Source organism: Dinoponera quadriceps, unplaced genomic scaffold, assembly GCF_001313825.1.
Source record: "Dinoponera quadriceps isolate SergipeBrazil2010 unplaced genomic scaffold, ASM131382v1 scaffold2982, whole genome shotgun sequence".
Lineage (NCBI taxonomy): Eukaryota > Metazoa > Arthropoda > Insecta > Hymenoptera > Formicidae > Dinoponera > Dinoponera quadriceps.
Window position 1 is genome coordinate 38,353 of NW_014557404.1, and position 26,321 is coordinate 64,673.

Here is a 26,321-nt window from a genome sequence, read left to right on the forward strand (position 1 = left end):
TTCATAAATATCATGGCTTCAGTGGCCTCCTCGTGAGGCGCCACTGAAAACTGCGTCAATAATCAAGTCATATTTAAATCTATATGTAGCTTAAGTTTCAGCTGATTCTTAAAAACTCAGTTTACGCTAAAACTACTTTAAGGACGGGCACCCCGTCCCTGTACAGATAGGCTGGATCGATTTACAAAGTACGATGACGTACACATGCACACACACATGTAGACGACACACGCGTGCGCTCGCGCCCGGCTTACAGTCTAATTCGAAGAGACGTGGTCTTTTCTCTCTCTCTCTCTCTCTCTCTTCCTCTCTTTTAAAATCCGAAACGCGCTTCTCGCTCCGCTCCGCTCTCCGGCGCAAGCGTTCAAGTTAACGCTCGCGCGAACGTTTGGCTGTGATGATGATGAAATCCGAGAAGTCACTTTCCATCTCTCCGGCCCGGCAAAACTGAAGACAGTTCGCCACTTAGTCGCGGCAATTTTGCCGGAGCTCTCCGGAGCGAGAACACGTTTCACTGCCAGCCACGACCGAAATATGCGCGTTACCCGCGAAAATTTACCGTCGACATGTGTCGTCTCGTGCGCTCACTCGCGCGATTTTGCATTCGCAGTTCGCGTGGAAATTTTATTCACAATGTCGGGGTTATTCTGCGTGATCCTACGCGCTGTTTAATTCGCGCACACAGCGTGTGTATCTATGATAATAGACGAATACATTGTATGCAAAAAAAACCAAAAACAAACCGAGAGAGAGAGAGAGAGAGAGAGAGAAAGAGAGAGAGAAAGAGAGAGAGAAGCGAAAACATCCGGTACGACCGATACGAGACGGCAATCGTCCAGCTGATTGCAACTTTCGACACTCAAGAGGAATCAATCTCTGAAATTATCGACGTCGCGATCTTTTCTCAGCTCTCTCATCTCCTCGCGAGTCGCGTTATCGTGATACTTTTTCACGTCAAGTTCGCGAAACGCGTGTTCTTAAAAAAGTTTTAACATTATTCCCAGGTTTTAACATCATACGAAGAAAGATAATGTAGCGACATTGTATTAATATGTCGCAGAATATGGCCTCGTGCATAACGCATGCAGCAGAGCACTCATCGGTTCACGTTCAACGTAATCAGTGCAGCTTTGAAACATGATGATACATTTTTTTTTCTCTATTCTCCTGAATTATCAATTGGACTCGTTTTGTTTGCCGGAAACATATTAAAATATCTTGAGCGATGTCGTGCAACGTCGACACAGAGTGCTGTTACTCCGACGTCTAACAAAATTCGTGGCAAAAATCCACTTCACATTTCTACAACTCCGACCCAACGATATTCGCCGGCAACGCGGTCCGGGAAACTTCTCGCAAGAATTATACGACATTTATATAAGTCGCCATTTGTTTCGCGTGTAAAGTTTAGAAACAATCCCCACACCTGTCTATCTAGATTTTTAATCTTCACGTATTGTCAGTGTTCTCTCTCAAATCAAACTATTAGGTGCCGGAAAAAGTTCGTGCGGATTCTTAGGTCAACACTGAAACATTGGGAACTTGTTTAAAAAATAATTTTATTTAACGAAGTAATCACCGTTGACTTCGACGATCCTTTTCCACGTCCTTGCACACCTCTTTTGTGGGTATGAACGCACACATCCACGCAGTCCATCATCTTCAATAACGTGATGGACGTCCCGAACGCTCCCTCATCCTCTAACGATTCATCATCTTCTTTAAACCGCTCAAACCATTTTTGTGCTGTTCTTTCGCTAACAGTGTGCCTTCACCACGCAAGCTACAAATGCGTTTTGTTGCATTTGCTGCTATATTTCCAACTTTAAACTCATAAAGCGAGAAAGTACGAGTTTTTAACGTTTCATATCTTTAACCTCACATAAACAACGGAATGTTGAAACAATTGAAAGCTGTACGTCATGTATACCAACGGCATAAACGTAACTTTCCGCTGATACTAATTTCACGTGTTACACATGCGAATTACTGACTGAAATCCGACTTCGATTCATTGCTAAGAAGGAAACTGCACGAATTTTTTACCGGTACCTAATTTATTGAATTTTTCTCCGCTATTACATTTCCATTTCTCTCGTCTGAAAGAATGCACACTACGCTCGCTAAAAAATAGCTTAAAATAGAAAATGTCCCAAATTTCCCAATATCTTCAAGTGGGTTTACACATGTTTTAAATGAATGATCGTCGAGCTTAGCACGTTTTAATATCGCGCGACCGAGTATATTACATCTTATTAGGATTTATTCTCATCGGCTTTATCGTTACAATTAAAGTACGCTTGAGAGACCGAAGCGGACGTCTGGTTCGCCGCGATCAACCTTCCGAAGTCATGTCAAACGTTCCCAGACTAGACGGCGGCGAATAGTACAGGAGAAGGCGCGATCGAAGTTTGTTCCGCGTGACGTATAAATCTTCCGGATGAGCAATAAAATCCTCCCTATAAAACGCTTCGCGAAAAGATTCCACATGGAGCACGAGGAAAAGGTGTTTTTAGAACTCGCGACGGAAACCGGTCGCTCGGCCGTCCCCGAAGATGAAGTTTCGGCGGACCGTCGTTTGTCAAAACGTTGCTCGTCCGATGATACATAAAATGGCAAGTCAGCGAAATAGATCTTCGTGACACAGAGATCCCCTTTCTTTTCACACAGAGAGAAAAAGGTTCCTTTTGATTTAGTGTACGTGTCTGACTTGGGTTTGTTTAACATAAACAACACAATTTGATATCAAATATTTCGTTCGTATGAAAATGATGTTTCATAAGAGTAAACCATGTCGATTGATAGATAAAAACCAGTATTATCTAAAGGAAATATTTGTTTTCGACAAAAGAAAAATTTATCTCATTATATATTAAATATTGCTCCACTGAAACGCAAAAAGAAGGTATGTTACCAACATAGCGTTGCTTTCTCAAATAGTTTATTACTTGTGACAATCATTGTAGTGTTTGGATGAAAGTATAAAAGAAATATGTTATTTGACGTAAAAATATTGATCGTTTGAGAAGAATCGGATAATCTTGCTCGTTGAATCAATTTCAAAATAATTCGCTCATTTGCTTCATTCCAAAAGACACAGAATGCGGCTAATTATATTCTATAATTCCCAAAACCATTCGGTGAGATATATGGTTGGGCATCAAATGAAAGATCTCGATAAGCTGAAAACAAATATAAAGGTTCGAAGTTGATCCGGTATTTCGTAACGGAATTTTTGGAACCCTATATTTCCAGGACGGAAAAACCGGATCAACTTCTAACCCACATATTTGTTTTAATCGAGCGATCTTTTATTCGACTCACATTTCAACCGTCTACCTCACTGAATGGATTTGAGGAATATTTTAGGCCGCACTCCTACAATTCAGAAAATTCCATTCGACCCGAAGAAATCTTTTTCTCTGCGTACAGAGAGACGATACACACACCGCTTCGCCGGCGTTTGCGTCTCCTTATCACCGCCGCTACCCCCAATTAAAAACTGCTACCGATCTCCCGTCGTTACCGCCATTATCTAAAATTCCACAGGCCGCCGGTGGGCCACGAGGTGGTCGGAATCGTGCGGACAGCGTGACCTCACCGAGCAAATAGTGCCGTATCCACTTTTTCTTCGGCGGGGGCGGCATCCACTCGTTGCTGCGTCGCGGCGGTTCTTCTCCGTCGTCGACGATGTTGATTATACCGATGAGCCGTGTCGCCGGCGTCGTCGTCGCCGGCGGTGGTTGCGGCGACGCCAGGCTATTCGCGTCCGTCAGGCCGCTCACATTGTTGTTCGCCTCGCCGACTACGCCGACTACGTCGATGCCCGCGCTCAGGCTGATGCGCGGCTGCGGCGTACCGTCCGGCAGCAGGAGAACACCCATCTTCCCCGAAAAGCCGGCGGTTCGAGACTTCCGCTTCCTTTCACTGGGAAAAAATCGATCGACCGCACGCTATGTCCACCACCTCTCGTCGCCGCAAGGTATCGCGAACATCGGTGTCGCGAACCGGACGTGTCAACGCGCGACAACGTTCTCACCGTCGTCACTGTTATTGTTGTTGTTATTATTGTCGTCGTCGTCGTCGTGGCTGGGTGGTGCTCTCGCCGACCGTCTCGCACCGGGCGCCGAAGCTGACGGGGAAGCAGCGGAATGCGAAACGCGCGGCAAAGAGAGAGGAGGTCTCTCCCGATAGCGTGGTACCGCGACGGAGAAGGGGAGTACGCCGACGAGAGGGCCGCCTCGAGGCCGTCGCGCGCTAGGAAAAATCCGGACTTTCGAAATGCTGCGGGGTGGCCGCCGGCCCGCTCCAGCGATCGTCGCGAGGGTTGCGCTCGTCCACCTCATTCCTCGGGGGTGATCTTCGAAAGGACATCCTCCGAGAGACGCGTTGACCCCCCGGCTCGAGAAGCTCGATCGTGCGCGGCAGCCGGTAGCCGAGAATCAACCGTACATCCTATCTGTGTGTGTGTGTGTGTGTTCTCTCTGAGCTCGCCCAGTTGCGCGTTAATGCAGCCGAGCGGCAATTTTCAATTGGCGAGGAGAGAGAGGAAGAGAACTTGGCCGACGAGAACTGCCTTTGACCAGCGGAAAACCGACACTACCCCGCCGGATTCGCGCACCACTCGCGACTCTACACTAGATGCAATTGACAATGTAAACTGTGTGCACCGACGTCGTCGTTATTCATTATCATCGTGACGCGCACACGTGTATGTCCGCGAACGAGCGAGCGAGCGCGCCCACCAATCGATCGTGTCACCTGGGGATCGATTGTATATCTCAAAACGTAATGAAAATTACATAGGCGAATTCACTTGAGACGTTGATACTAATGAAATCATAAATACTCCGGCGAACACGCTCTTACTCTTGCAATTATCATTACGTTTCGAGATACACAGTCGATCCCCCCCCCCGGGTTTTCCCAATTTCCGCGCCGGATCTGCGGGTGGGCGGTCGAGGCCGCGATCGACCGTCCGATCGATCCTGACGATGATTTTGATCGAACAACAACAAAAACACGCGGGTCCGATTCTCGTTACGGCGGCTCGTAACGTGCTGCGTGAGTCGCGGGTGCCGACTGAAGTCTAAACTTAAATGCCGGTCGCCTCCAACCTGAGGATGACGTCCCCGTGCCTCCCGTCGCTCCCTTCTCGCCGGGCAACGGCGGCAGCGGTGGTGGCGACACGGCAGCGGCGATCTCCCGCCTCTCTCTCTCTCTCCCACCGCCGTGACATCTCCGTTCTCGCCGAGAACTGCCTCCAGTCATTCTCGGTCACTCCGTCCTTATCGCGCGAACGAGGAGGAGGACTTCCTCCCGCGGCGGCGCGACACGTTGGCACTCTCGGGTTAAGGCACGTGAAGCCGCGCACGCTCTCTCGGCGAAACAACCCGCGAGATATCCAGTACCGGATTCACTTATCGTCACTACTGTACTTGGAAAGATCCATTTAGTTGACTCAAGCAAGATGCTGGTTTCTTTGGATATGGGTGAACAAATGTTTCGCTTGTGAAAGCCAAAATATGATTCCCACGGAACCAAACCTTTTTCATCTTCGTTTCAGAGAGCGAAACTTTGGTTCTCAAAAACAAAATATTTGCTTACCCATGTTCAAACGAGAATTTTGTTTCAGTCAATTAAATTGGTTTCTCAGTATATATTCGAGATGGTAGGTTGCTAAGAGTTTGCCGCCGTTTTGGCGGGTGAAATTAACGGGTGATCTTAAGGGGGTGTTTTTATTTGAAGCGTCGTCTTTTTGTAAGTAATCTAAAAATTTTTGTTGATAAAACTGTAAGGTGTACAATTCTAAGATTTTCTATAAATATTTATCTATGCTTGAACCTTCCTAGCAAAGTAGATTTTCAAACGTATCCAGGAAGTTGGGGTCTCCCATTTCACTTCCGCTTTAGTTTCAGAAACCTACAACGTTTGAAACCGTGGCAATTAAACTTTCGCATTCAGCGCTAAAAAATTATATATAACTTTATCAATGTTAAAGATAATATGTAGAAGTTCTAGTATATGAATCAAGCATAAATATTTATGCGGAACCTTAGAACTATACGTCTTATAGTTTTTATAAGAAATATAATTATAAAGAATAATTATAAAAATATTCCGAAAAATCACTTACTAAACAATATTTTTCAAATGAGAATACTCCTTTAACTGATCGAGGTCGTCGCCATTGGCGTGACTGCAATGCATTTTGCTTATACTTTGACTTTCCAAATACTTTTATCTCAATTACATAAAACATCAACTGATAAATCCTTCCATATACACGTCTAACTTCATATCTAGCGAGGTGGAGCACGATAAATCGAATTTTTCCATCTTGCACTTTGTAACGTTTCAATTGACAGCGCACACATATGTACGTACAACTCCTACTTGCGTCGATATTCGCGAAATCCCAATAAATACAGTTTAGACCAACGATAATGTGAACTGTACTCACCATCTATTATCAGCATATTCTCCTCGCAGAACAGATCATCCGAATCCGGGCGTTCCTTTTTGATTTTGACACCTGAGAACACAGAGACGAGGTATGCTTGGTCAATCAATTCGATCGATGAGTTTTACCAATCTTGTGGTATTGGCAAAATTAATTTCGCAAGACTGACGTATTTTTCATGTGTGGAATATATTTTTTTCTCAATCTAGCTTAATCTAACTTCGAAGTTCCGAGCCGCTTTATTTACCAAAAATTATTCCGACGTTATTCCTTCCTTTCCAATGACGAGAATATCGTCGCCCATCCCAACCAGCTACCCGCTCGTTTCCCTGCCCATTTTCTCGCAGGCGTCTCACGCGGAGAAAACGGTTGTTGAATCCACAGGTCGATACGGTATGAAAAATTGAAAGAAACGCGTCTCCACGTGCTAAAACGGTGGGGGGAGGGGGAGCAGAGAGAGAGAGAGAGAGGTCGGGGAGAAACCCCTGGATCAGATCGGACGGCGTGGCGGCGGGTGGGAGATGCGGGCAAAACAGTGGGGGGTCGCAACGAGAACGAGACATGCGGTGGTGGGGAGGAACCCAAACTCGCCGAGCCGACTCTATCTCGCTCCTGTCCGTTCTGTCCGCCATCCTTTCACGCCGCCGAGGAGCCGGCAACGCCGCAGATTGATCAGGAGCCACGCGGCCGGTCGCACGTGGTGGGGATTTAGCCGGGGACAAGACGCATGCGCACTCGAGCGGTCGACTTGTCCGCGTGCTCGCTGACCATCACTGACTGCACGCGCGCGCTCAACCCTTTCGAGAGAGAGAGAGAGAGAAAGAAAGAGAGCCTGCCTTCTCCGTCGTGTCTCCAATTCGTTGCCTCGTAAATGTCAAAATCACGTCGTTATGAGAGACGTGTCAAAATTACCTGAAGATTCGGATAACGGCTATCCTGCACGATTATCTCGTCCTTTCGTGCAAAAAAAAGGTAGAAATTGATCTTACCGGGTTTGCAACGTGTCGCAATGTGAGATTAACCGTTAAATTAACTTCAGGGTTATTCAAGGTTAATTGAACTTCCTCCAAAAATTACCCGCGGTAAAGTTTACACATTGTCGTTTACGGTATTTCTCGTGGGTAGCCGAAACTCCCGATGATACGTTGGATTCATCTCGTTGGAAGGTAAATTTAAAAATCACACGAAGAGATCCGAGTGGCTGGGCAAACACTTTGCGATTGCCCGACGTATCCGGCACGACGACGATGAAGAAGTTAGGAGAGCTAAGAATCCGCGAAGGGATTCAATTGCGCGCTATTCCCGCCAGGGAAATAAATGGAACGAGCGAACAGTCGAACGACTCTTCGCGTACGAGTCGTATAATGTCTCCCTCGCAGAGAGGCAGGTATTCGCGCGCGGCGTAAAATATGCGGGGGATGACAGTCGCGTTACGACGTCATAAAGTGGAATTGCATCCTTCGGCCGCGTGCACGATAGACGGTCTTAAACGGTCGTTTAACACACGTTGCCTCCGCCTGTATTCTATATCAGGTATAATCGCGCAGCGCACCGTCGTAGCACCGGCCCAGCACGCGCGCACCACGTTAACAGACCGGATGCGTGCGGAGATAGGGAGCGAATTACGACGTTTAAATCATCCCGCATTACGATCGAGGTCGTGCGCGAGAACACGACGAACTAGCGAACTTGCCCATCTCGCGAGGCGCTACTGACCGACCTATTGAGATCGTGCGGCGATATGCGAGATATAATTCAACAAAAAAAAATCACATAAAAAATCACATCAAAGCACAAGACTGTTTTTTCCACTTCACGTCGCAAAGTTAAGAAAAAAAAAAAAATAGTTCGAAAGGCTGGGAAAACAGATCTTAATCTCGGAGAGTTGGAGAAAGCGGCGTAGTGCGATAGATTCGACAGAGTTCGGATTTTCACGGATTAGTTTCGCAGAGGAGGGGGCGGGGGAGGAGGATCGCGACGTAACGGGGGAGGCATCGATTGTGCTGGCGAAAACCGCATTTTCGTCGACACCGGGCGGCGGGCGGGCGTGCGTAAACACGTCCCCCGACCGGAACACCTGTTCGCGTCGACGCGGCGAACCCACCGCGAAGAGACATCGATCTGACCTGTATCGCGGAGCGGAGTTTTTCCGTCACTTTTCGTACCGGTGCAGCGCGTTGCAATTGGTGGCCTTCGAGAGTCACCCGCACTCATTCGCGTATTAATCACGCATGACGCAGCTCGCTCTCCCTCTCTCTCTCTCTCTCAATCCGGTTTGGTAACGAGAGCCGCGATATGCGTTAGCTGCGTCGCACCGGTGACACCGGGAAAGATCTCGCGCGCAGCGATAAGAGCACAGATAAGAGCAGAGAGCGGTGGATAAGCGAAAAGAGGCGACAGACACGCACGTCGATTACAATAGAAGACGATCAACGGACAAATATTTGCACGGTTTTAGCTGATATATAAATGCGCTCCCTTCGTCACGTTCTAACGACGGCCGGGTCGTAGTATCTTTGTTCCAAGATATCGCATTAGCAGACCGTAACGTCCGGATATTTCATCCGCGTCAAGTATTAAATAATAAGCTCGTAGAACGGTATTCGCAAAAATATTAAAATTAATTACATTGATATATCTATGTACCATGCGCGCGGGCGTGCGCGCGAGAGAGAGAGAGAGCAGAAAGCGTGTACTGGTCGCGCGCGCGCGAGTAGATGGCGCGCACGTGAATGAAGCGCGAGTGCCGCAGCCGTAGTTTCCAGAGTCAGTGACCGGGTCGCCCTCCTCCCTACTCTTCCTTCACGACGCGCGCGGTACCCGGGTTTTACTACACCGCTGCGCCGCCGCCGCAGCAACGACAGCACCACGGTCACCACCGTCGTTCTCCTCTCTCTCTCTCTCTTCCCCTCCCTGTCCCCGCTTCGTTTCGCGCCGCTTCACCTTACCCTCCCTTCCTCCATGACGATTCGACCTCGTCGGTCGAGTACCTACGCCACTTCTCCGTTCTCTCTCTCTCCTGCCCCCCGTCCGCACTGAGTCGCCGTGACTTCCGCCACCCTCCAATTCCCCTCGCAACTCCCTCTCTCTCTCTCTCTCTCTTTCTCACTCTGTCCCTCTACGTGCAAGCGGCCCGAACACGCGCCCCGTTGATTCCGCTGCGGAGCGCACGAATCAAACGAATCTTTGCCGCGCTCTTCGCCGACTCTCCTCTTCCCGCTCCCTCCAGCTCCCGGAGAGACTGAGATCCGTTCCCACCCCTTCGATCTCGTTTCTCCCTCAGTTGTCCCTCCCCGCAACCCCCGTACATCCATAGCTATTTACGATGCACTTTCGCGCGCGCGTTGCGTCGCGAGAAAGGGAAAATTCCAGCATCCTCGATGCTATTCCCGCGGCTCGTTGCCGAGTACCGCTCCGACGACCGGTGCACAATCGGTCGCCTGTCTCGCTCGCCTCGGCGTAATGTAATCGGATCGCGCGCTGTGTAATACGGGGGGGACTTGACAACTCGGACAACGACGCGAAAACGGCGAGTTTCGCGCAGTTCGCCGAGCGAACGTGCGAAGAGACCTCGACGAGACCAGTCTCGAGAGTCGCGAGGTCGTTCTCGACGATCTCCGCGAGGCGGGGAAAGAGAGAGACTGGGAGAGAGGCTGGAAGAGAGGGAGAGAGAGAGAAAGGGAGAAAGAGAACGGTAAGGGACGACTTAGTCGCGTGCATCGTCGTGTTTCTGCCCGTCCGGGTATCCTTTCTCGCGTGCGCCGAGGACCCGTCTCGCAGGATCGGGTCGACTGTGGTCAAGTCGTTGACCCGGGAAAACGCGGCAATCGAAGCGACACAACGCCGGTGATCTGGTTAGTCCTGCGATTACGATCGCTCGGGGGCAGCGCCAACCGACTGACCGATAGATCGTGCCCGGAGAGGAATAACTCCGCTCACACGACGTGCGAATCCTCTCCTTCTTGCTGGTGCGCTCTGCATCTTCGAAACGCACACGAGTGAGTTCTCCCCCCTCCCCGGCCGAGCGTGCGCGCGTGTACGAGCGTAAATTTATCGGTCGCGCGGGTTCGAGCGGGAGAAGCGGCGAAATTGACACTCGAGAGCTAATTAGCGTCGTGAGCAACAAACGCGCGTCGGCTCGTCGTAATCTCTCTCTCTCTCTCTCTCTCTATCTATCTATCTATCTCTTTCTAAGCGAGATAATAACGGTCGGTTCCGTTACTTTCTCGGAGTGTTCGCCATTGTTGAGAGACACTGCCACGAGGTAAATCATACCTAATTTGGAGACGGCGAGCGCGTAGGTCATCGCGCACGATTCGCATGTGCGTGCCAGTGCCTCTCAATCGAGGCGCACGTAGAGACACAAATATACACGCACACGGTGCGTGCACGTGACGATCGACGGATGAGGCGTTACCACCTCGATTCCGGATTTCGTGGGATCCCGAGCTTATCTTCCGGGAGGGATTAAGATACCCGTCTCGCGGAATGATTTCATGTTTTCCTCTCTCAGCCGCTTTCACACGCTCCTCAGGTTCGTCGCGTTCGGTGACTTAATCGATATTTTTATGTTCCAAGAAGGGGGCATCGCGTTATTATCGGCCGATTACACGCCGGCACGGCTGTTGCCGCGAAAGGCAAAAGGAGAACGTACAAATAACTGTCGCGCTTTGATAATGCAGCGGCGCGGGGGAAAAACGCTTGCAACACTCGCTCCGCGAGTCCTTATCCCCGTCTTCGAGACAACAAGCGCGCGTGACCGGCTTCGGTACTCGAGAAACTTGAGAAAACCTCGGATGGTCCCCGACGTTGTTCCAGTCGTGCGATGGAAGACCGTTCTCGTGTGTGGACGCGCTCGACTTTTGATTTTTACGGAACGTGATAAAACCACTTGCGGAAAGACGAATCGCGAACGAAGATCGACCGCGCGCCGAAAAATATCGCCGTCCGGGGGATTGTTCTTCTCGCGTCGGATGCATCGATACTTACGACCGACGCGAAGCATCGACGATGAGTATTGAGACACTTGGTCCGGACACGACGACCCGTGTCACAGCATAACACAATGCGATGCAACGCGACGCCACTGCACGTCTCTCCCCCTCCCTCTCTCTCTCTCTCTCTCCTCCTCCTTCCACACATACAACACGCAACGCGGCGTTGAAAGGTCGCCGGGAAACGGCGCGTGGTACTCACCACGTGGCCTGGTAGTGGAGGCGTAAGTATGATTGGAGTGGGGTGGCGCAGACACGAACGAGTGCTGTTCGGAGGAGGAAGAGGAGGAGGTGCTGGCGAGGCGCTCCCGCTTCTTCTCCTCCTGTTCTACGTAGTAGGCCGCTTGCAGCAATGTTTCCAGACTCATCCCGCTCGGGGTATGTTGTTCTGTCGCGGGGCAGGTGGGGGGGACAGAACGATGGTGCTGATGTTGCCGCGTCGACTCTCCGTGCTCACGGACGCCCGAATGATCGTGCTGGCTCCGCGGCATCGGCGAGCCGGCCTTGCGACGGTCGCCAGTGGTCTCGGACGGCAGCGATGGATCTCACAGTAGCACAGCAGGAGGTTACGGACTTTCCTTAACTTCGATCCTCCTCCGCTTCGCCCCCTGCTACACCCCGAGCGCGGGCTCGACACCCTGCATGCAAAAAAAGCCGACTCGTCAGTAAACAAGCAGCGAGAGTCCATCGAGAAATTCGAAGCTAACGCTTTCAGCGACACCTAAGGCACCTCGCCGGATGTACTCCGATAAACGCGTTCTCGGTGCAGTCGTTCTTCGCGGCGAGCGAGCCGACGGGTAGCGTGACATGTTTGTCGGCCGCCACGTGACACGGTTTTATCGGTAAATTCGGAGAATGTCGGTATCGGGAAGGATTCTTATCGGGAATCTTCGAGTGCAGCTCGCTCGCTCTCTCTTTCTCTAGCCGCATTGTTTGGGAGTGCTCGTTGCGCGAAAACTGCGCGTTTATCGGACTTATCTCGGGAAGGTGTCGTGGACGTTGCGGACACGGCCGGTGTGTGTCTACGACGTACGTCACGTGACGTGCACGTGACGTAACGCAGTCGCGCGGGAAGCGCCTCATTTCCACCCTGGCCACCCACTCGCACACGCTGCTCTCTTTCTCTCTCTCTCTCTCGCGCGCGCGCGCTACATCGCACACACACACACCGAACAGGCACGGCGCGATGCGCAGGCGCGGCGGAGGCTTTTTCTGCAGCGCAGCGCGATAGCACGCATCCCGGAGCTCTCTCTCTCTCTCTCTCTCTCTCTCGCGTTTACTGGAGTCAAGAATCGTTGCACGACCAGGCGGCGGCGGCTCAAAAAAGGCGAGAGAGAATGCTCCGGGATAATTGCACTCGCGAAAAAAATGCGCGTCAAGCGCCGGGTCGACCGGCGGGTCCCCGCGCGAACTGACGTTGAAAGGTCGCGCGAATGCAAGCAGTTTCAAATCTACGTGGCCGAGCGACACCGCGATTGGGTCGGAAAATCACGTTGATGCTTTTTTTCGCGTAGAAGAGCAATTGCCTCTCGTTGTCAGTTTGAATCTTAGCCGGGTATTATTATTATTATACATAACTTCGAGCGGGAAGGCGGGATTCTCGATAAACAGCGACCGACCGCCCGGCAATCAACAATTCGCGACATCGCAGAGTCCGTATCGATGGCTCTCGCGAATCGTGCTGTTCCTCCGCCGCTCGTATCGTATGAAAAAAAAAGAGGCAGAGAGAGAGAGAGAGAGAGAACAGACGACAACGTCTCGTTACGTGGCGTTTGCGTGCGCGCAAAAGCTGCCGCGAGAACGTACGCGTGTCACGTTGTAAGAAATCACGTAAGCCAGACTGAAGAGGCACGTAGAGAAAGTAAAGAGAGAATTTGTTCTGTCATGTGAAATATTCCCGCAGGGACAATCGACGAATGACTGTCGAGACGGTAAAGTCGTTTCGGGAGGGAGGGGGGGGGAACTTAGCTTGGTACAGAGTAAAAAATAAATGCAACGTTCGAAATAATCGGGGGATCACTTCTTCAAGTTACGAGATCTGTGGGTCACTCTCGGTGGACGTTCGAGGCACTTTTTGCGACGTCCGATCTTAATCTTCGACGAACACGCGTTTCGACGTGCATGTCAACCCACGTACTCTCGCACTTGTTTTAAATCGTACGACCGTTCGATAAGTGTGATGCCCCAATTATCCGGCATCTCGAGGAGAACACATTGGCAGCTGCGACTGTTAAAAAAAAAGAAAAAATAAAAAGCTCATCCGCACGTGACCAGAGGCGACGAAGACGACGAAACAAAACGGGATATCGAAGTTCAGCATAGTGTGTCCATTGGAAAGTAGATGTATATACCTCGGCCAGCGGGATCGCGAAAGCGCACGGCGTCGACGACGACGTGCGGTCGCATTCTCCGTGGGAGACGCGCGGGGTCGGCACGCGAAAATAGAGGAGAGGGAGAGGACGCGCGGCGTAGCGCAGAGCGGAACACCGCGGAGCGGCGGCGGCAGCGTGTAACGTCAGCGTCGTCGTCGTCGGCGGTGATCGCGAAGGTGGCGGCGACAACGACGAGGGAGAGGTGCAAGCACGCGGTGCCTGGGCGACGCGCGTCTTCGTGAACAGTCAAGGAAGCGTGCCGCCGCAAGCGGCGCGCGAGCTCCTTAAACTGACAAAGCGACACGCACGTTAGGACGCACGTCGGCCGACGCACGCATACGCCGGCCAATCGCGGCACTTGGCGGCCCGTGACGTCACCGGTCGGACGTCGCGCATTGGCCCGTTCTATTATGGCACGGAAAACACGCCACGCAACCACCTCTATACACATGTTAATTAAATAGGCGATAGTAACGGAGGAGATAATGGTCCGCGGCTCGCTCGCGCTCTCTTTCTCACTCTCTGCCTCTCACTCGCCCGTTGTCTCACTCTCCTCTCTCTCTGTCTCGCGCGCGTGCTCCTTCTCTCACCCCGTCCCTGTTGCTCTCTCTGTCGAACGGGCGTGGTAATGCGAGAAAGAGAGAAAGACGTAGACGAAGATAGAGAAAGGAAGAGGAGAGAGAGAGAGGGGCACGGGGAGCACCGGAGCACTCCGGTGCCTTTGTCGAAACTTACGAATACTATTTCACCTTTTGTATGTGTGTGTGTATGTGTTTGTGTATGATGTGTGTGCGCACCGATTAACACGATTCGAAACTCACACGTTTGCGTCGAGCACACACACTCCTGCCTCTCCGGTGTACACGATTTCCTTCCGCCTCGGCACGTCCGTCCCTGAGCGCCGAATCTTTGCCTGCACCACGCACACTGTCCGGACGCGACGCCCGTGTGTCCACGCGTATTTGTCAATCCTGTCGGGCGCGCGCGGCAAAAGAGATCGGGGCCCACCGGATCAGATCGGGTCTCGGGGCGCGAGAGCGGCCGACCGACGCGGTGAGCCAATGCCGCGAGAGAGAGAGAGAGAGAGAAAGAGAGAGACAAAGAGAGAGAGAGAAAGAGAGAGCGCGAGGGCTACTACTCTCGCTCGACGACCGCGAGCACAACGCGCGCGCGACGGACCGACCGTTTCGGAGCGCGCGCGACGAAACCGCGGGTTATAACCTGATCGATCTGGCGCGTGGCAGTAGCATTTTACAAGTGCTGAAAACCACTGCGCATCAAACTGCCATGCCTGCACGGCCACGATTCACGTGTCCGGGCACCGCGTCGCGAGCCAATCGCCGTGCGGTCCGTGACGTCACTCGGCTGTATCGACCAATGAGCGCGGCCCATGTGACGCACAATCCTGCTGGGCGTGAGTGAAGTATCGAAACTGCTGCTGCTGCTGCCGTCGGTCGGTGGGTCGGTTGGTCGATTGGCTGGTCGGTCGGTTGCTCCGAATCCCTCGATCGGCTGAATCAGTCGATCAACACTGTCCTCGTCGCCGTCGTCTTCTTCTTCCTCCTTCTCTTCTTCTTCGCCGTCGTCGTCGTCCTTGCCGTCGTCGCGTGTGTGTCGCAGCAGTCACCCGTTGGGCCCACGCACTCTGCCTCGGCGTTGCCGTTTTCTCCGTCGCAGATTCTCTCTCTCTCTCTCCAGCACGCGCGCGGGCAACGCGTTCGCGAGAAACGAACTGCCGGGGAGCCGTTCTCGCGCTCACTTCACATCGCGCGACTCGAGACGCGCGGAGGACGCACACACGGCGAGAGGGATCGACGACGAGCGCGGAGCACACCCGACACCCGGCTCGCCCGGGCAAACACTCGCGCTCCGATCGCGGCGGCGGCGCCGTCACCCTCCGCCAGCTTTTGTCACGTTCCTTCTCTGTCACATGGATCGCCGCCGCCGCCGCACGAGCCGCGCGCGCGCTGTTGCCGCTTTTACTCGGCCGTGCCTGTCGGACGGACGGACGGAGCTGTGCTCCATTGTTTACCTTCGCGAACGCGCATGCTCGTGAGGCCACCGCGTGAGGCCACCGTGGCCGCCAAAAATACGTCCACGCCGAGAGATGCTTTATTTTTAATTTCCCTTTCGCGAAAACTCGCTCGTTAATTGATCGTGACAGAGTTTTGCTCCCGCGATCGACGCTCATTGGAATTCATCGTCGTTCCCGGGGAAACGTGTTTCCACGAATTATTTCTATAAAATAAATTCTTGCAAAACAATCGTTCGTAACAATTTGCAATTTGTATATTTATTCATATACAAAACTATTGTCCTATTACATAATACAAGCACACTGTCCAAAAAACGGTAATATATAATAATACATCTCTTGAGCACTATTGAATGCAGCCGAGCGACTACAAACTTGCATATTTGTCATGTTTATATATATATATATATATATGTATGTAAATATATAAAACTAAGAGATGAACGTACGATAGAATATGTACGTGAGAAACTGCTTTTTCCTTTGGAAACAGTGATCATTTTATAACATTAATGTTTATGTCACCTGCAAACTGTCATGTCACTGCGAAAACATGTCTTTTGTACCAGGTATTGTAATATTCAAAGTCTTGTAAAAAGTATAGGTCTTTGTAATCTTGCTTGTAATCTTGCCTGATTCATAATTTTAATTCGTCATGCGTATTTACCTGTAATGTACACAATTTAGAAGAGTTTCATTTGTACAAAGTATGACTAGATTTGGAAGTATTATACTAATATATAAAAACTAATATTAACACACACAGACAGAGTAACGCCTGATATTTCACGTTTTGCAAGAATTTAACATGTTAACAAGTATATTACAAAGTACTACAGTAGTTTTACGGGAAAAGTACAACTTTTGTAAATATTATCAGTACTATTTTGCTGTGCGATTGAAGTACATAACGCAAAGAGAAGAAAATTGTTCTATGGAACATTTCTTTTTCTTAATTTTCGCTAAATGGTCATACTGTCAGGGAAAATTCTGTAATTATATAAATAAATTGACTCAATATCAACGAGAAAACGTTATTTTAAACGAATAGTTATAATGCGATTCTTGATACATTTAAAAATATTGTCAGAAAATATTACATTCTGCCCTTAAATTCAAATATTGTATTTTGTATATAGAAATACATCCCTTGCAATGTTAGCTTGTGCTGATATCTCGATTGTTTATAATAAAATTAACACTGCAGTTTGTAAATACAAATTTAATAATTTTGCTTGATCAGCAAAATCCTTAAAGAATGATTACCTAACTGTTATGTCATAATAAAAAAGATCACTATTTCAAATATATTTGTAAAGTATTTCATTAGACTATTAGACCATGGAGATTCTGATTAGAGCGGTAAAATTTAACTAGAACGATTTAGCAAAGTAATAGTTATCTACTTAAGTTACTAACGTATAGGTGCTTCAATTCTGTCTTTGGCGTATTTTCGAAGAGTGCCGCGCGGTTTTGACCTTCGCCTTTCTTCACCCAATGTCCGTAGACCCGGAACGCGCAGCCATCGATTACCTACAAGGAAATATAAATGTCCCCATCGAGTACATATAATCCATACCGTTACATAATATACGTAATTACCTTTCGCAGAACTTTTATTCTATACGGATCAGTACAGACTATCTGTGTGGAAAGTGGTTCTGGTGTGCTATGAAGCCGTTTAATACGGATAACAGCCCGTACGCAAATGATTGCCAACTGGAATCTCTTCCGTGCATTGAACGACTTTGCCTTCAATTCCTATGCAAGAAATGAAGATTGCGTAATAAAATTGTCAGCGAATAACAAAAAATCATTATTATCACAATTTACTAATACAAGTCACCTACATTGCTATATATTAGCACTAGAAAGGGTTATTATTATCATTTACTCATTAGATTGTTTAATAAAACACAAAGTATTTTGTTACAATACTACGTGAGATTGAATATTAATGACAAAAAATCAAATGACAGGAAGCAGAAGTATTAATATTTATATGCAAATATTGAATAGAAATTTGTTAATAAAGTGCCGTGTAAGAATACGTAAAATAAAAATAGATGATAACTTTAAGAGGAAGAATGTATGTTAAACAACGTGTGAAATATAATGAATTGGGTATAAATGTTTCCTACTACAATTAAAAACTAACAGTATAAAAATTACTACGATAAAATATTTATATGTATTCACATAATCCTCCACATAAAATCAGTGAAAATATTTCTCAAAGCACTATAAGTGTTAACTGTCACATAAAATATAATCGGCACATTTTATGCTTGTCACCGAACAAAATAAAAAGAAAGTAATTTACCAAAGCTAACTGAGATATCCTACTCAGACGTCGCGAGTTAGACGATAGAGAACGTTTTAGAGGAGCGATGTCTTGATCCCATAGCTGTAAGGCCAACAACTAACTTTACTTACTCTACTTATTTCATAATCGCGCATATTATAATCTATCGAATGATATTTGCCATTATTGTTAGTATATATTTTGATCAATTAAAATACTTGAAAATAAAAAAAAAAAATTATATGATTAAATATATACAACACTTTTCCAAAAATCCCATATTTATACACCAATGTATAATGATGGAAAAATATAAGTATTTCCTGTGCAATTGCCTCCACCTGTATTCTTTGTGCATGTTATAATTTTTGGATATTTGTTATAATTTTTGGATAAAAAGTAGGTGCTATATTATTGACATTAATTTATATCTTATAAATCTTAATACTGAAATACAATGATGGCTGATGAATCATCCCAACTGTAATATATTTCAAGTTGAGGATAATCAATGAGGTATAAATTATACCAATAATTATTTAGAAATGCTTATATATTGAGATGGCTGCAGGCATACTTTTAAATGAAGACATAATGAGCAAAAACAAAGAAAGCAAACAAATTAATGGCAAGATATTTTAATTCCGTATTGAAACATAGTGTATAAAATATGCATTGGTTATTTAAAGAAGGGATCTTTTAAATTAAATTTACTCTCATCTTAAAGTGGGAGTTACAAATGTCGACGAACCTGTTATTGTGTATAGTATTAAGATACTTACGACAGTATGGAAGAAAGAATGTTCTAAGGCATCTTTTATCGAAATTCTTTTTTTAGGATCAACGACTAATAATCTCCTTATCAAATCTTTTGGAGCCTCTGGAATAAAGAAAACATATAACATTTATGTTTCACGATTACTCAAGACATTGTTCCTTAAAATAAACGTTTTTATCGGTAATGTATAATTTTCACCCCACCCGTTATATCAGCCCATTCGGGAGATGTAAATGAGTATTTTCCTTCCATTATATTTCTAAGCATAACCATTTGCTTCCGATGCCAAAATGGAGGACTGCCTACCAATAGCGTAAACATAATCACACCACAGGCCCATCTATCACATCATAAACATAAAAATTGATGACAATAGAACGGACAAAAAAGTTCGGCGTACTTGTAATTACATTTAGATCCATGCAAAATAATATCTATACAGATAATGAAATAATAATACAACACCCATGTAATAGTAAAAATGAAACTTACATGTCAACTTCGAATCCATAACCTTCTGCAGTCTCAAACATATTACATTTTAATACTTCTGGTGCCAAGTAGCCAGGTGTACCACAAAGATCTGCGAGAAAAGTGTATATAAATTAACAAAGAAGATTTCACATCTCATATCACACAGCTATTCGTACATAGAGAAAAATAAAACGCACCGTACAATTTCTCCCCAGGCTTCAGTACTCTGGCGAAGCCAAAGTCTGTTATCTTTACATTCAAATTATCATCGAGCAATATGTTCTCGGGTTTTAAATCCCTGTGCACTATTCCTTGGTTATGCACATGCTGGAGTCCCTCAAACACTTGCCTCATAATGTAACGTGTCTTTTTTTCAGAAAGTGTCACAACAGACGTGAGATAATCGAATAGCTCTCCGTTCTTGCACAGTTCGAAAATTAAAAATATAAATGTACTAGATTCAAAGACATCGTGCAATTCAACTGGAAATACAGGGAAAATAACATTACCTTACTTACTGAGAAGCCCAACATCATGTTAACTTTGTAATATTTATCGATATGTGTACTTTCAAAAAGAAAAGCAAGAAAAGTGAAGAACCTACTGATGTACGGGTGTCCAGCTACTCTGCGAAGTATCTGCACTTCTTGCAGCGTGGCGTCCTTCATCCCATCCTCGTGAGTCTCGTTGCTAATATCTATAATTTTAGCTGCGTACTCTACACCCGTCTCTTTTTCTATGCACCTTCTCACAGTGGAAGATATTCCTCTGAAATATACGTGGGAAAAATCCAAGCTTAATCCGTGAAATTTGACGTGGCCTTCGTTGAAAGAAAATAACGCAACGCTTGTGTGAGGCAATTCGCACGAACGACCTCACGAAATTCACTTTAATTATATAATGTCATCGTCAACACAAGGAACCATCGCGAGTTCGTACACTCGTTCGCCAAGATCGCTGGCGCCACACACACACACAACACGGAAATAATATACAAATATCATCGAACAAGTTGGGCACGACTTAATAGTAGCAATAAAAAACACGATATGGAGACACACCTTCCTAGGATCTCCTTGGGCTCGTACTTAGCATAGAATCCCTTCGCCGCGTCCTTGTCCGGCAATACGTCGTCCCCTTCTTCTTTCGCCATGCTTCGCGCTTCCGCAGCCTGTCTGACACGGCTTGGCAGATCATAAAATATACACACACACGCTGGAACGCGCACACTCGCTTCCCTCGCTCGCTCGTTCGGAATTCAGCAAGCACGCCAAAAGTATCGCCTGCTTACGAACGAGAGGGATGAGCCGACAACGAGCACACCAGGCGAATCTTGGTCGAGCGAGCACAATCTCATGTTCACGCACGTTCTTCCTCGCGCCGTTCGATCATCCGTGTGTCTCGCAATCGCGACTTCGCACACAGCATCGACCAGCATCGACTATCAATAGCACCTCACGGTAAATGTAAAGAAGATGAGAGAGAGAGAGAGAGAGAGAGGTAACACGCATGTGACCACAACGGCAGTGCCGGAAACAATACTATCGGCTTGGCGCTAACCCAGTGTGATGTGCAGGTGCAGTTGGACGGACGGACGGACGGAAGGACGAACGGACGCATGCGCGGCTTAGCAAGCTAGCAGACGCGCACCATGACCTATGTTACTTCCACTTTTAATCCTAGATTCAATTTTTCACGTACGTCAGCATCTGTCAAACCGTCAGATACGACTTATTTAGAAGTATGACGGCCGTCCGCACGAAAACGAAACGGCAGAAAGCGCGATAATGCAAGATATCGCGCAGCAACTGAGTTCCGTTTTTCACCGGAGCGTTTCGCTTTCCGTAGAATGCAACAGGTGTGTGTGTGTGTGTGCAACGCGAGAGTGAGTTAGCGATTAAATACTTCTAATTTGCGAGAGTGCATGTAGAAAGGTGCTCCTGTATCCCACTTTTATCTAGTTCTATTGTTTGAGAGTAAAATTCAGTGAGCGTGAGCATAAGAAGCTCGAGCTTTGTGTTCGTATATTATAAGCGATTACGTCACGTAGCGTGTGCGCATCGTGTCCAACTGCAAGCGCATAAATGCACCTTGCGAAGCTATCGCGCTCGGCCAGCAAGCCGAGGGATCGCGCGAGAAAGGGAAAAAATATACGAGCAAGCGGCGGTGGTCTATTATCGAGATCAGGCCGCTTTGTTCCAACATACACACACACACACGTATGACATACGGATCAATGTGTACTTCAATAAAACTCGAAGTCATGTGACTCGGGCAGCAACTACTATTTTAATTCACGCCGTCTTATACGCAATACTGCGCGCTGAAAGCAATTGCGTCATGCTTTATAAACATCTCTGCGGCAGCTAAGAAATACATACGCTTACATCCGGAGGATAGTACAGGGCATTACAATATGTGAAATGCGTTCGAAATGGCAAAACGGGATAATTTAATTTTCCCTTCTTATCCGAGCGTACACGCATCGAGACGTACAAATACGTGAAATTGCGTATCACGCAAGATATTTACATTCTCATTATATCGTATAGTATAAATTATATCATATGGTACATTGTGTAGCTTAAAGACATTTAAACTGTCGGAAACATCACTTTTCTCAAGCGCTATAAATAAATGGTGGTAGCCACTTCGCAGCTAGCGTGAAAGGCGCTTTATCTCCGCCAATAACGCGAGCGGATATCTACGGACCTCGGAGTTGAGCCAACAAAGCCTCATTTTTACGACACTCGATGGTAAGCTGTCTGACCGCCGCGACGTATTTACGTTGTTGTTCCACGAGAGTAACGAGTTGTCGACTCAGCGCGTCTCGGCGATTCTTCTCGTCGGCGCATCGTTTCTCCACCTGAACAAAGAGTCGCTTTGTCGGTCAAGTTTTTAGATAACGGTGTATTTTTCACGTTTACCATAGCTTTGTTGCGTTTCACTCCGGCAACGATTGTTTCGAACTGTTTCAGGAATTGCTCCTTGCCGCTCGCCGAAGCCATAGCCCTACCGTCAAATAAATGTTACATTAATAAAATTATTAATTAACGTTAACGACTACTTTGATATCATTATTATGCGTGATACATACTCGTTGTAATTGTCCTGAATGGAGTTCAGCAGTGACAATTCCTTGCTTAGGTACAGCTTCGTATCATCGAGGGTGTTATATAATGTATAATACTGTTTGGTCTCCTTATGCTTGGCCGAGACTGCAATGATATTTATATAGTCAGAATTTGTCGCTAATTATATTAGAATGATATCGGATATATATTTGCGAATATATAAAAAAGCGAATTTAATTAACCTTGATTATAGAGCTCCATAAAACGTCGTTGATACTGCGTCAGCTCCGAGCGCCCCGGAACATCGTCCAATTGCCTCGTTAACGACGCGATAGTTCTATTTTTTTTAGCCAGCTGCAGTCGCACTCGCGTCACGGCTTCCTTCTGATCCTCGTATTCCTTGACGCGATCCTCCTCCTCCTCCGGAGCACCATCCTCGATCTCTTGTAACATATCTCGAAGGAGATTCAAATCCGACTTGCATTGCTCTCGGAAATTGTGCTCCTGCTCCTTCAATCCGTCATGTACGGAAAGAAGTTCCTCCAATCGTTTGAAAACGCTAGAAGTAGGACGGAATTATTAAGACGCATCACTAATTGGTGCATAATAAATGTATCAATCGTCCGACTATCTCTATTATTCCTAAGTACCTATTATTATCATTAATTCCAATTTCTTGAATCTTCTTGAACGAACGTTCAATGGCTTCTCTCTTCGCACGACATTCCTTCGTTTTTTCTACTATTTCGGTAAGTTTATCCGACAAACTGTCTTTTTCTTTTGTTAATTTGCGAGCTCTGGATTGTAACGTTGACTTTTGCTTCTGCAATGCTATCAGAGCACGCGATGAATCGGTTGTGCCACTATCCTATATTCGTATAAGGATGCATTAATATCGTTGCGAATTTCAATCATATAACACACGAAGGTTTACCTCCACTTCAGAAGTAGACATGGCCGCATATTTTTCTGCCACTTTCGCAATCTCCTGTGCTTGTATGCCAACGATATTTCCAACTGTGCTCACACTTAAACGCGCCTGAATAATAATCGTAATTGTTAATCATATCATATCGTATTATAATCGTAACCGCCAATATTTAATTTTAAAATTAAGTGAAAATATATAAATTCTACGTACCGAATTGTCTTCTATGACAGCTAAAGCAGCTGTAATCTCTTCGGTGGTACTCTATAAAATATTAATGCGTATATCAATTTTTCTGATATAAATACTACTCGATAAAAATGTAAATTTAAAGATGATTTCATGATACTTTTTCAGTTTTTTCATTACTCGACTCGTGTTTTAGATCACCACTTTTAGGTTCTACCGATGTCGATATTGTGGTCGCGGTTGTATTTTTAACAGCATCGAAAGGTGCTTCATACTCCAACACTGTACCAATAAACCTGTTGTTTTCATCTTTCACTAAACCCTCTTTTTGTCTGAAAAAACGTCGAGGTTCATAGGCTTTCTGAAATAAATCAGACATTCAATATCATGTATGTCTGCCGCACACTTGCGTGCTCATAACAGAAATTGTACCTTGACTGAACATAAATTTCTAATCATATTTTCCCTAGCTATCGTTCCAATCTCGGAATCCTCGCTGAATGAATGTTTCTTGTGAAACTGATTTAGAGCAAAAGATCTCACAAAGCCTGCCATTTCCTGTCGCATTTCCATGGAACGCTTCACCAGCCACTGAATAACTGGGAATATGTGAATACAGTCCAAACCTTGTATTTGATGTGGTTCTATCCGATATGGACAATTCATTTTAGGAAGCATGGCTACAATTTTTTCCGTCAAGGAGCTGCAAATATATATTTCATAAAATACATAAAAATCATCTTCAGTCTATAAGTAAAAAAACTATTTATATACTTTTGCAGCATTCTGTGTGTATCAAGGAATTGATTAATAAAATGTTTTAATCTATCTATAGGATAACACTTACATTTTCTGACCAATTGTGAGATTTTCTTGAAAAAGTAAGTCCACGTCGACATCAAAATTACATGATTCTATGCACCATGTCATGCCACCAACCACCTAATTAAATCCACCGTATGTTTCAGAAGTCACATGCATATTGAAAATAAAAATTAAAAATAACTCACAGACCTTATCAAAATTAGATAAACCTTTTATCCGTGCTCGAAAGTAGCCGGCTGCAACGAGTAGATCGATAATCTCTTGAAACTTAGTAGTTTGTTCCTCATCCTCGCGCACGTCAGCCTGAAAATTCATTTCAAAAGACATTCATAATATTTTCATCTTTAGACACTCATTTAAATTACCGCGAAAAAGGTCTCGAACAGATGGAGCCACGATGTTATACACGCAGCAGAAAAATACACATAATTTATTAAAAATAATAATTTATAGCATATAGCTACACTTGGTATTCTAATTTTAATGTTAATTTCGAAATATCTTCGATATTTAATGAATTTGCGGGATACACGCGAATGTCTACGTACCTCTGTACTTTCGAAACGTTTTGGTAATCTTTTCGGCACATCGTTCAACATATTGCAATTCTTTGTTCTTATTACACTATCTCGGCCGATATTCAATGAGATACTAATTTGTTACAATCGTTGCAGCATATCACTTGTCATCGTTATTACTCGAGAAATACTGCTGAAGATTCAGCCATTTTGTAACACGAATCAAGAGCCACCTAGAGTTTACATGTAGGGCTGGATTTAGACCACGTCGCGATGCGCGACACGCGTGCAGTCTTGTGGAAAAGCAGTACGCTCATTGGATGTCGCGCGTCGCATATCGCGTTGCACATCGCGCTGGTTGCGAGAGCCATAAAGCCTGTATCAGACTATGGATTAGGATTGAGATTGAATTAAAATTTGGCCAATCAGAGCAAGATTCACTAAACTTGAATTTAGTGAACTTTGTCCTGATTGGTTGAACTTCAATCCAATTTTAATCCTAATTTGAAGTTTGGTACGGGTATTATTTCACTGGTACTGAAGCGCACTCTGGTGTTCAAGAAGTGCTCTTTGACTAATAAATTTTCAAGTAATTGTTTAATTATTTTCGACGAAGCATAATATAAGAAAGTTTTATATCTTACAAAGAGATTCGATATAAGCTAAATATATGATTATCATTATCGGAGATTGAATGGTCGATTGTATCTGGTTATATAGATTGTATCTGGTTATATAGAAAAATAGAGAATAGAGAAATGTTACTCTACTGTTTCGTGAGTAGAATGTTGGGAACTTTGAAAGTTCCCTGACCAATCCGCTTTATTGCGCAAGTGCGACAAACTGAATCGTAATATCTGCGGTATCCGGTATTGGGCTGGATATGAGACGCGATTTATTATTAGGTGAGACAAATTATATTTCATGTTTATTATTTATTTGTTAGAATTTCTTGATAAATTCCATCGACGGTACGAAATTAGAATACGATCAGAACACGACTGATTAAATAAGAACTATTTTTCTTGACAATTTAACCTGAAATTCCCCTGCGCCTTCCGCCGCTTTCTTATTCTCTTTCCGAAATAAAAGTTCGGCTGAACTAAAAGAGAAAGTCACATCATTTTGCGGAATTTATCGTTACGTGCCACATTGCCAATTATAGCTCCCGATATGTTAACGAATGTTAATCAATTCGATGAAATATTTGACGAGTTAAATTATGCTTGATAAATATATACGCGCGCAAGTTCAAGCGTCCAATTACATGAATGAGTCTACATGTTGGGAATTTTTTTTATCGAAACTTATCAACGATTCATTTTCTCGTGGAGAAAGGAAAAAAAATGTATTCGTTTGTATTATT

The 26,321-nt window shown here is 46.0% G+C and overlaps 3 protein-coding genes across 12 annotated transcripts in view; all 3 read right to left on the reverse strand.

The window, feature by feature from the left end:
- LOC106749078 (max-binding protein MNT-like) overlaps nucleotides 1-15,773 on the reverse strand; it is a 35,744-nt gene extending 19,971 nt beyond the window's left edge. Inside the window, exons 1-3 of one of the 7 annotated variants that reach the window (XM_014628153.1) lie at nucleotides 15,051-15,773; nucleotides 11,660-12,095; nucleotides 6,464-6,535 (exon numbers count right to left, since the gene is read on the reverse strand). In XM_014628153.1, coding sequence (XP_014483639.1) covers nucleotides 6,464-6,535; nucleotides 11,660-11,948 — 361 coding nt within the window. In that variant the 5' untranslated portion in view covers nucleotides 11,949-12,095; nucleotides 15,051-15,773. Of the gene's footprint in view, nucleotides 1-3,601; nucleotides 5,154-6,463; nucleotides 6,536-6,710; nucleotides 7,111-11,659; nucleotides 12,096-14,650; nucleotides 14,742-15,050 lie in introns of those variants that run through there. The other 6 variants (XM_014628152.1, XM_014628151.1, XM_014628158.1 and 3 more) reach the window with 6 other exon arrangements.
- Nucleotides 15,774-16,129: 356 nt separating this feature from the next.
- Nucleotides 16,130-20,590, reverse strand: LOC106749081 (phosphorylase b kinase gamma catalytic chain, skeletal muscle/heart isoform). Of its 4 annotated transcripts, XM_014628162.1 has the most exons (10): nucleotides 20,483-20,590; nucleotides 20,026-20,189; nucleotides 19,619-19,903; nucleotides 19,440-19,530; nucleotides 19,151-19,287; nucleotides 18,952-19,049; nucleotides 18,188-18,271; nucleotides 17,467-17,625; nucleotides 17,284-17,397; nucleotides 16,130-16,531 (listed from the first exon to the last, which is right to left on the reverse strand). In XM_014628162.1, exons 1-10 carry the CDS (start codon nucleotides 20,572-20,574, stop codon nucleotides 16,502-16,504), a joined length of 1,254 nt encoding a protein of 417 aa, XP_014483648.1. In that variant the 5' UTR covers nucleotides 20,575-20,590; the 3' UTR covers nucleotides 16,130-16,501. The 4 variants fall into 4 exon arrangements, with proteins under 4 accessions (XP_014483648.1, XP_014483651.1, XP_014483650.1 ...); XM_014628165.1 differs by lacking the exon at nucleotides 18,188-18,271; XM_014628164.1 differs by lacking the exon at nucleotides 16,130-16,531 and having other exon boundaries at nucleotides 16,885-17,397.
- A 1,263-nt stretch (nucleotides 20,591-21,853) lies between these two features.
- Nucleotides 21,854-25,183, reverse strand: LOC106749079 (coiled-coil domain-containing protein 93). The gene is made up of 12 exons (XM_014628159.1): nucleotides 24,986-25,183; nucleotides 24,627-24,740; nucleotides 24,460-24,554; nucleotides 24,045-24,315; nucleotides 23,773-23,973; nucleotides 23,637-23,687; nucleotides 23,430-23,534; nucleotides 23,146-23,363; nucleotides 22,738-23,054; nucleotides 22,519-22,639; nucleotides 22,349-22,433; nucleotides 21,854-22,287 (listed from the first exon to the last, which is right to left on the reverse strand). The coding sequence occupies exons 1-12, from the start codon at nucleotides 25,034-25,036 to the stop codon at nucleotides 22,126-22,128; spliced, it is 1,791 nt and encodes a 596-aa protein (XP_014483645.1). The 5' UTR covers nucleotides 25,037-25,183; the 3' UTR covers nucleotides 21,854-22,125.
- Between the last annotated feature and the right edge of the window lie 1,138 nt (nucleotides 25,184-26,321).

Bases quoted from the DNA above. Each gene is read 5' to 3' on its own strand.
- LOC106749079 (XM_014628159.1), bottom strand. From the start codon at position 25,036: ATGTTGAACGATGTGCCGAAAAGATTACCAAAACGTTTCGAAAGTACA. The intron at 24,555-24,626 runs GTCTGTGAGTTA...GGATTTAATTAG, and splicing joins GTTTATCTAATTTTGATAAG to GTGGTTGGTGGCATGACATG. The intron at 22,288-22,348 runs GTAAACGTGAAA...CTCTTTGTTCAG, and splicing joins TGAAACGCAACAAAGCTATG to GTGGAGAAACGATGCGCCGA.
- LOC106749081 (XM_014628162.1), bottom strand. From the start codon at position 20,574: ATGGCGAAAGAAGAAGGGGACGACGTATTGCCGGACAAGGACGCGGCG. The intron at 19,531-19,618 runs GTGCGTTTTATT...CTTTTCTCGCAG, and splicing joins GCCTGGGGAGAAATTGTACG to ATCTTTGTGGTACACCTGGC. The intron at 17,398-17,466 runs GTAATTACGTAT...ATTTCCTTGTAG, and splicing joins GAATAAAAGTTCTGCGAAAG to GTAATCGATGGCTGCGCGTT.